This window comes from Cebus imitator, unplaced genomic scaffold (genome assembly GCF_001604975.1).
Source record: "Cebus imitator isolate Cc_AM_T3 unplaced genomic scaffold, Cebus_imitator-1.0 Scaffold82, whole genome shotgun sequence".
Classification (NCBI taxonomy): domain Eukaryota; kingdom Metazoa; phylum Chordata; class Mammalia; order Primates; family Cebidae; genus Cebus; species Cebus imitator.
Window position 1 is genome coordinate 9,868,718 of NW_016107397.1, and position 7,090 is coordinate 9,875,807.

The 7,090-nt window shown below is 52.4% G+C and overlaps 1 protein-coding gene across 4 annotated transcripts in view; it reads left to right on the forward strand.

The window, feature by feature from the left end:
• Positions 1-7,090, forward strand: part of CARD11 (caspase recruitment domain family member 11) — a 148,317-nt gene that overhangs the window by 113,821 nt on the left and 27,406 nt on the right. For all 4 annotated transcript variants that reach the window (XM_017533782.2, XM_017533780.2, XM_017533781.2 and 1 more), the window contains 5 exons: positions 1,115-1,294; positions 2,243-2,395; positions 3,010-3,135; positions 3,783-3,980; positions 6,179-6,355. In XM_017533782.2, the coding sequence (XP_017389271.1) occupies positions 1,115-1,294; positions 2,243-2,395; positions 3,010-3,135; positions 3,783-3,980; positions 6,179-6,355 (834 nt within the window). The remainder of the gene's footprint in view (positions 1-1,114; positions 1,295-2,242; positions 2,396-3,009; positions 3,136-3,782; positions 3,981-6,178; positions 6,356-7,090) is intronic.

The following is a 7,090-nucleotide window of genomic DNA, read 5'->3' on the forward strand; positions in this document are numbered from 1 at the left end:
TGGCGTCCACTCACCCTCTGCGCTTTCACTGGGAGCTGCAATCCTGAGCTGTTCCTAAACGGCCATCTTGGATCCACCTCCCTTCTTCCTCTTTTTTCTTCTCTGCTTCCCCTCCTTTTTCTGCTTCTTTTTTTCTTCTCTTCCTCCTCCTTCTTATTCCTCTTCTCCCTCTACTTTCCTCTCTCTCTCTCTCTCTCCCTCTCCTCCTTCCTCCTCCTCCTCTCCTCCTCCACTTCTTCTTCTTCTTTTTCTTCTTCTCTTTCTCCTTCTCATTCCCCGTCCCCTTCTCCTCCTCCTTCTTCCTCCGTCTTTTCCTCTCCTCTTCTTCTCCTTTCTCCTCCTCTTCCTCCTGTTCTCCTTCTTCTTTCTTCTTCTTCCTCCTTTTCCTCTTCTTTATCTTCCTCTTCCTCTCCTTCTCCTTCCTCCCCCTCTTCTTCTTCCTTTTCCTCTTCTTTCCCTTTCTCTTCTTCCCCTTCCTCTTCTTCCACTTCTTTTCTTCTTCTCTTCCTCCTCCTGCTTTTTCTTCTTTTTCCTCTTCCTCCTCCACCTCTTCCTTTTTAGCAACAATGCTAGTTATCCAAGTAAAATCTTGTGTGAAACCCAAGAGAACAAACCATGCAAGCAGAGCTGTTCTGGGATGTGAAGTCAGGGTGGACGCCCAGAGCCCCGATTTCTCAACCATCTCCTCCTTCCCCCTGGATAACCCCGGGATTCTTCAGGGGAATCCTTGGTTCTGAGGGTCAGAATTTGAAACCCATCAGACAAGGGTGTTGAAGTGGAAAATACCAGCTTTGATCTCTTTTATCCTAATCCATAACCTATTCCATCCGAAAAAGGTTGAGGGAGTTTTCTCTGAGGCCCATAGCCCCTTTAAAGCTACTCTGAAATAGACTAATAGCTTTAAAGCTATTCTAATAGACTCTCCATCAACAGGGAGATAACGGTTTGTTTTACTGGAGAAGGCTTCCTGGAGCTCTTCTCTGCCCCTGGAAGAAGGAGAGATGGGCATACCTCAGGTTATGCTGCAAGCCCAGTGGGCTCTGGGGAAGCGTTGCCTTTTCTGAGTGTTTCTTAACACCTGCATTCTCCCCTCGGCACCCTTGGGGTGTTTCAGATCGATCAGCTGAAGCACCGGTTGAATAAAATGGAGGAGGAATGTAAGCTGGAGAGAAATCAGTCTCTGAAACTGAAGAATGACATTGAAAATAGGCCCAAGAAGGAGCAGGTTCTGGAGCTGGAGCGGGAGAATGAGATGCTGAAAACCAAAAACCAGGAGCTGCAGTCCATCATCCAGGTGAGGGCCTGGGGGCTGGGACAGCGTGGGCAGCAGGAGAATGAGGGCTTGGGGTTGCGGAGACAGACGCACCTTCCGGGGTGTGAGTCCCAGAGCCTCACCTACACCATGCTGACCGCAGGATCATAGACATGCGTGCCCCACTTGGGCACCTGTGCCTCCTCCTCTGTAAAGCGGTGACCCTCACCACCCATGTGTCAGCGACATGAGATAATACTTGAGAAAACATGTCCTTATTTGAAGCACTCCGGGAAAACCACCATCCATGTGGAAATCAATGCCCTGGGCACTGTGGGAAGAGAAAAGGACATCCAGGAAACCTTCGTGCCCTTAAAGATTCCAAGAAACTCAACTCTAAGCTCCACACCACTTGCTGCAACCCCAGATGCCTCCTGGCATTGGTCATCATGGAATCATTTGTGGGCATGGAGGAGGAAGTTGCTGAGGAGTGACATCCCAAAACATACCTGCAGGGCAAGAAAAAAAAACCATCCTCCTCCTCCCTCCAGAACGATTCCTCCCAGGAGTGGCTGCCTGGTGACTAAGGCTGTTTCGGAGCGGAGGATGAACCCAGCTTCACCAGAACACATTCCTGGGTATTTCAGGGGCAGCATCTAAAAAAGCGCATCCACCCTCCCTTTGCTGTCGCCTGTGAAGTGTTTAGGGTCCAACAGTTGCTTCCCTGGGCTCTGATAAGGGAGAACAAAAGGCCCAGGATACTCCCAAGGAGAAGCCAGTTTTATGCTTCTTTCCAGGCGATAAACTTCTTAAATTTTAAGCTTCCTAGAGACCCCAAGGGACATAGGTCTCTTCTTTCCTCTATCTTCCAGGCACAAAAACTTCTTCTCTGTCTGTGTCTGTTGCTGGCTCTTCTGTCCCCTCCCTTCCCGGACCACCTGGCTCCCCGCCCCCACCCTGACCCTGTTAAACCCTCTCCCTCCCACCCAGGCCGGGAAGCGCAGCTTGCCGGACTCAGACAAGGCCATCCTGGACATCCTGGAACACGACCGCAAGGAGGCCCTCGAGGACCGGCAGGAGCTAGTCAACAAGATCTATAATTTACAGGAGGAGGCCCGCCAGGCGGAAGAGCTGCGGGACAAGGTGGGAGCAGGTCCCCTTCATACCAGGGGGCAGTGGTGTGTGTCAGCAGGACCTCCCTGACCCCACACTCCTATCAGAGGACTAGGTCAGACCCCTGGCACAGATCCCCTGCGCTTCCCAGTATTCAGCCCCTTGCAGGAGTTACAGTTTACCAACCAGGTGAGGGCCTGGGGGTGGGGCAGTGTGGCAGAGGGGAGGATGAGAGCTTGGGATTGGGGAAACCGACATACCTGCCAGGGTGCGAGTCCCAGAGCCTCACCCACACCTTGCAGACTGCAGGATCCCAGATGTGCAGGCCACGCTTGGGCATTTACGAGCTACTGCACCAGCTTAGCACCTGTGTCCCCCTCCTGATTGAGGCCACACTGGCCTCCCCTGTGTTTCCTGGTGTGTAGTGGTTTCATGACAATGCTGGGTTGATTGGCCTCCTACCTTGAGCCCCTGTGGTCAGATAGCCAGTTCTCAGAAGGACAGGCCATGTGCTGACCATGCCAGCTTAGGGAGGGACAGGCCAGCTCCAGCCAGCTGGCGGGAAGGCATGAGCAGAGAACAGCTGTCAGCCCTGACCTATTGATTGCTTGATGCATGTATTGATTTCTCTGTGTTGCTCGCAGTACCTGGAGGAGAAGGAGGACCTCGAGCTCAAGTGCTCGACCCTGGGGAAGGACTGTGAAATGTACAAGCACCGCATGAACACGGTCATGCTGCAGCTGGAGGAGGTGGAGCGGGAGCGGGACCAGGTACAGGCACCACCTGCAGCGTGCAGGCGGCAAGGCTGCACCGTGGGGCCCACGCCCCAGACCACCAGGTCTTTCAGAGAGTTTTGCCCAGTGCAACATCACTGACGATGCAGGGATTACTCCTGAATCCATCTTTCCCATTTCTGTTCCAAAAATGAGTTCTATCTCGCAGGCATTTGGGTATCGGGGGCCTCTGAGCTGGGCTCCAGCAACTCCCCCAACCAAGCATGGTTCTTAAATGTTTTCTGGTCTCTCGGGTGAGAGGGAGGGGTTCAGATCCAGCCCTGTCATTCATAAGATGTGTGCCCATAGGCAAACTGCCACCCCTGTGAGACCTCAGTGCCCTCACCTGTAAGATGGAAATAATTACAGTAGCGCCACCTCACAGGGGCAGGCTGCGGCCTTCAAGGGATACCGCATCAAAGTTCTCAACACAGAGCCTGCCACTAGCAAGGGTCGGACCAACGGTTCTGTGACCATGTTAATGAAGATGGTAGTGACTGACACGCCCAGGAGTCAGGCTCCAGACTAGAGCCTCAGGTGACGTGGCTGGCCCCTGGGATGGGGACGATGCCTGTCCCTGGGCCCAACTGGATTTGGCTGAGGTTCAGCCCCAAAGCAGCCTTTGTCCCACTTCTCCCTGGCAGGCTTTCCACTCCCGAGACGAAGCCCAGACACAGTACTCGCAGTGCTTAATCGAAAAAGACAAGTACAGGAAGCAGATCCGCGAGCTGGAGGAGAAGAACGACGAGATGAGGATCGAGATGGTGCGGCGGGAGGCCTGCATCGTCAACCTGGAGAGCAAGCTCCGGCGCCTCTCCAAGGACAGCAGCAACCTGGACCAGGTGGGGCAGGACAGGCAGCGCCGCGCCTGAAGTCAGGTGTTCCCTGGCGCCCGCTGAGGGCTCTGGCCAGTTGCCGCCTCCACCTGAAATGAATAGCTCCCTGTCCTTTGCTTTTTTTTTTTTTTTTGAGACAGTGTCACTCTTACCGGGTCAGAGTGCAGTGGCGCCATCTCGGCTCACTGTATCCTCTACCTCCCGGGTTCAGGCAATTCTCCTACCTCAGCCTCCTGAGTAGCTGGGACTACAGTCACGAGCCACCGTGCCCAGCTAATTTTTGTATTTTTAGTAGAGATGGGGTTTCACCACATTGGCCAGGATGGTCTTGATTTCTTGACCTGCCTGCCTCGGCCTCCCAAATTGCTGGGATTATAGGCATGAGCCACCGTGTCTGCCCTTGTTTTTTGTTTTTTTTGTCTTTTTTTTGAATTAGGGTCTTGCTCTGTCACCCAGGCTAGAGTGCAGTTGCACCATCACAGCTCACTGCAGCCTCAAATTCCTGTGCTCAAGAGATCCTCCCACCTCAGCCTCCTAGGTAGCAGGACTAAGGGCACACACCACCATGCCTGGCTAATTTTGTATTTTTTTGTGCAGACAAGGTCTCACTATTTCCCAGACTGGTCTTGAACTCCATCCTCAAGCAATCCTTCCCACCTTGGCCTCCCAAAGTGCTGGAATTACAGGCGTAAGCCACTGTGCCCAGTCAGCTCTTCATCTACTTGAAGCCAGAAGGTCCCTCCCACACCCAGAATAATCCACATCTTTCAGCCTTGTGTTTGTGTCTGGTTAGTGATGAGTAGAAACCACTCATTTTGAAATTGGTAGGGCTGGGCTCAGTGGCTCTTGCCTGTAATCTCAGCATTTTGGGAGGCTGAGGTAGGAGGATCGCTTTAGGACAGGAGTTCAAGACCAGTCTGGGCCACAGAGTGAACATTTTTTAAAATTTAAAAAATTAAAATTAAAAGTGTAAATAAGATTTAGGGTCAAGCCTGACCCAGCCACTTCCTCACTGGGCAGCCTCCCTCTTAGGATCCTCAGCGCCCTCTCAACTGACTACACACAGCTGCTGGCCCCCCACTGGGGTTCCCCCCCACACACCTGAACCATCACTGGGTTTAAGACGCCCGTGTGAATTGCAGAGTGCATTTCCCATCAGGGCCCCAGGCACTGAGAAATGAAGGAATGCTGCCTCCAAGGTAGATCTTATCACTATGGTAGCTCTGGGTTTACCGAGCACTGTCACGGGCAGGTGCCACGCAACATGTCCTCTGTGCATTACCTCATTGACCCCACAGAACTGTCCTGCAAGGAAAGCATACTTAGTGTCCTCATTTAGAAAGGAAAGGACCCTGACCGGGCGCCTTGGCTCACACATGTAATCCCAGCACTTCAGGAGGATCTGTATTCCCAACCGCAGTTACAGCATGAACATGGCCTGGCATGCGGCCTACCAGCAGGCCATGACTGGCGCTTCCACCCACCCGCAGAGTAGGAGTCAAGGAGCAGTGGCAAGGGGGTAACGGGGCATGCCAGGGTGGGCTGTGCACACCAATGAGCTTTCCTGTTGTTTGAGCCCCTGAATGATTTTGCACTGGGAGTGGGACAAGAAGCTTTGAGTGTGGAGGCAGCACGGCATGAGGGTACTGTGTGGCTTTGTGGGCCACACAGAAGCTCCATCATGCCACAGCACTCCACTTCCTATTTTGTAAAAGGTGATTATCAACAACCATCTGTACTTGTCAGGAAGGATTCAATGAGGTGGTGGCTATGAAGCACTCCAGACAGTACCTAGCACTGTTGGTTTTTGTTTTTTGTTTTTTGTTTTTAGCATCATCTAGTCATTCTGAATATTTTTTCTACTTTTAGCTCAGTCACAGGGCTAGAAATTGGAAATGTAAGGGTAGCAGATGAGATATAAGGGGCTGAGACCCATTAGGAGGCAAGATCTTTACCATGGTACGAGAAGACCAGGGCTTGCTTAGGAGACTGGCCCAGAAGCCTGTGAGGAGGAGGCATCGTTAGGCTGGAATGATGGGGCTTGGTGTCTGGGGGTATGGTCAGGGTCAGGAAAGAAGAACGGCAGAAGTGAGCTTCAAGCTCAAATGGCCGATAGAACAGTGGCGCCATCAGCCCAGCCATCCTGCCCACTGGTGGCTCGTCACCAAGCGTCATCACTAACGCCGGCTTCTCTCTGTCCCCAGAGTCTGCCCAGGAACCTGCCAGTAACCATCATCTCTCAGAACTTTGGGGATGCCAGCCCCAGGACCAATGGTCAAGAAGCTGACGATTCTTCCACCTCGGAGGAGTCACCCGAAGACAGCAAGTACTTCCTGCCCTACCACCCGCCCCAGCGCAGGATGAACCTGAAGGGCATCCAGGTGCATGGGTGTGGAGGGAGGGGGTGCAGGTGCAGGGCAGGAAGACTGGGAGCCGGGGGCCCCTGCAGGCGGCGACAGGGCAGCACGGCCACGCCCACTTCTGGGTAGGTCTTAGGTGCCCAGACTGTGACTCAACCTATTTCAACACTGTAAGTTGAAAATCCTGCCCACTCACTCATTTGTACATTTTTACTGATTCCCTCTCTCTTATAAATGTAACATAAGTTAAAAGAGAGGGAAAGAAAGAGAGGCTGGGCATGGTGGCCCACGCCTGTAATCCCAGCACTTTGGAAGGCCAACTCAGGAGGATTGCTTGAGGTCAGGAGTTCTAGATCAGCCTGGGCAACATAGAAAGACCCAGTGTCTCAAAAAAATAAATAAAGGAAAAAATTAGCCAGGCGTAGTGGTACACACCTGTAGTCCCAGCTACTCAGGAGACTGAGGCAGGAGGATCATGAGCCCAAGAGTTAGAGGCTGCAGTGAGCTATGATCCCACTACTGCACTCCAGCCTGGGCAACAGAGCAAGACCCTGTCTGAATAACGAAAGAAAAATAGATAGAGAGAGAATGAAATAAGCATTATTTCAAAATTCAGGCTGAGCACAGTGGCTCATGCCTGTAATCCCGGCACTTTGGGAGGCCGAAGTGGATAGATCACCTGAGGTAAGGAGTTTGATACCAGCCTAGCCAACATGGCAAAATCCCATCTTTCCTAAAAATACAAAAATTAGCAGG